The sequence below is a fragment of the Phytophthora parasitica genome, assembly GCF_000247585.1.
Source record: "Phytophthora parasitica INRA-310 unplaced genomic scaffold supercont2.57, whole genome shotgun sequence".
NCBI classification, from domain to species: Eukaryota; Oomycota; class Peronosporomycetes; order Peronosporales; family Peronosporaceae; genus Phytophthora; species Phytophthora nicotianae.
Window position 1 is genome coordinate 412,780 of NW_008649043.1, and position 1,158 is coordinate 413,937.

General features: G+C 52.7%; 1 protein-coding gene across 1 annotated transcript in view; it reads right to left on the reverse strand.

The window, feature by feature from the left end:
* PPTG_23936 (hypothetical protein) overlaps positions 1 to 1,139 on the reverse strand; it is a gene marked incomplete at both ends in the record, with an annotated part of 8,252 nt that extends 7,113 nt beyond the window's left edge. The window contains 2 exons of the mRNA XM_008914026.1: positions 81 to 851; positions 930 to 1,139. Of these exons, the coding sequence (XP_008912274.1) occupies positions 81 to 851; positions 930 to 1,139 (981 nt within the window). The remainder of the gene's footprint in view (positions 1 to 80; positions 852 to 929) is intronic.
* Between the last annotated feature and the right edge of the window lie 19 nt (positions 1,140 to 1,158).

Genomic DNA, 1,158 nt, shown 5'->3' on the forward strand with positions numbered 1-1,158 from the left:
TGATAATCTCGTATCTGGGTCTGCACCTCCTGTCGAAACTTAATATTGGCATCAGATTCGCGTTGCGCATTTATTTGTACCCCGCGGAAGCGCTCTTCCACTTCCTGTCGGACCAGATCGGCAACAGTAGTCTCTAGGGCGGCACCATCGCTTTTCCGAGCTTGTCGTTTGGCCTGGACATTAAGTTTCCGAATCTGCTCACGCAGTGCCGTCGTTGCGTCAGCTTGACGCTGAACTTGCAGGTTCAATTCTGATTGCGTATTTGTATGAGCCTTCTGCACCCTGCACTCTAAGAGATGCGCTGCATTGGTCGTGATATCCAAGACAAGACTGCGAATTGACTCGCGGAGAGGCTCTTCAGCGCTGCTGACTCTTGCCAGCAAGTCTTGTCGTACAGCGCCACTCGCTCTCTGCAGATCCAGTTCCAGTGATTCTTTTAATGAGGCCTTGATACGAGTAGCAGCAGCCTCCACTTCCATCTGTACAGCGCGCGTTGACTCCTCACAGAAATCAAACTGTAGTTGAGAAGCTGCAAATGAAACTTCGACAAGTTGTTGAACGTGCTGTGATATGTTCTCCAAGCCACCGTCAATTTTTGCCTCCATCTCCAGCAGCTTCTGTCGAACCCCTTCCAAATGAGCCGAAGCTGCTATCTGTGCTTCGCGCTGTGCTTCTTCCTGTGCATGAGCGATACTGTCGTTCACAAATCGCTCAATTTGTCCACCACGCACATCTTGCACCATTTGCAGATGCTGAAGTTGGTCTTGAAGGCGGGATTGGGTTGCTGTCAGCGCTTCGCCCAGTTCTTCGACGATTGCACGCTGTTGATCAGCGAGCTGCGTGACACTGGACTATGTCGTTGCCTGCATAGCCATCAAGGCCGCATTTTGGGCGTGACTATGTCCTTGGTGCTGCTGCTGTAGGGCTACGTGCTCAGCAGCAAGAGCCTGGGTCTGGGCAATGAAGTGCTGCGCAAGATTTGCCAAGTGATCAGCAACACTTGGTACATTGGCTATAGCCAATGGAGCGGTGCTAGCTCTCTCCACATGCGGTACGATCGCAGTTTCAGCATCTGGCATCTCGCTCATGTGTGCTGCAGCCACCGCAGCAGCGGCAGCCTGGGCTCGTGTATGGACCATGGTGGAAGCTGTAGGCAGG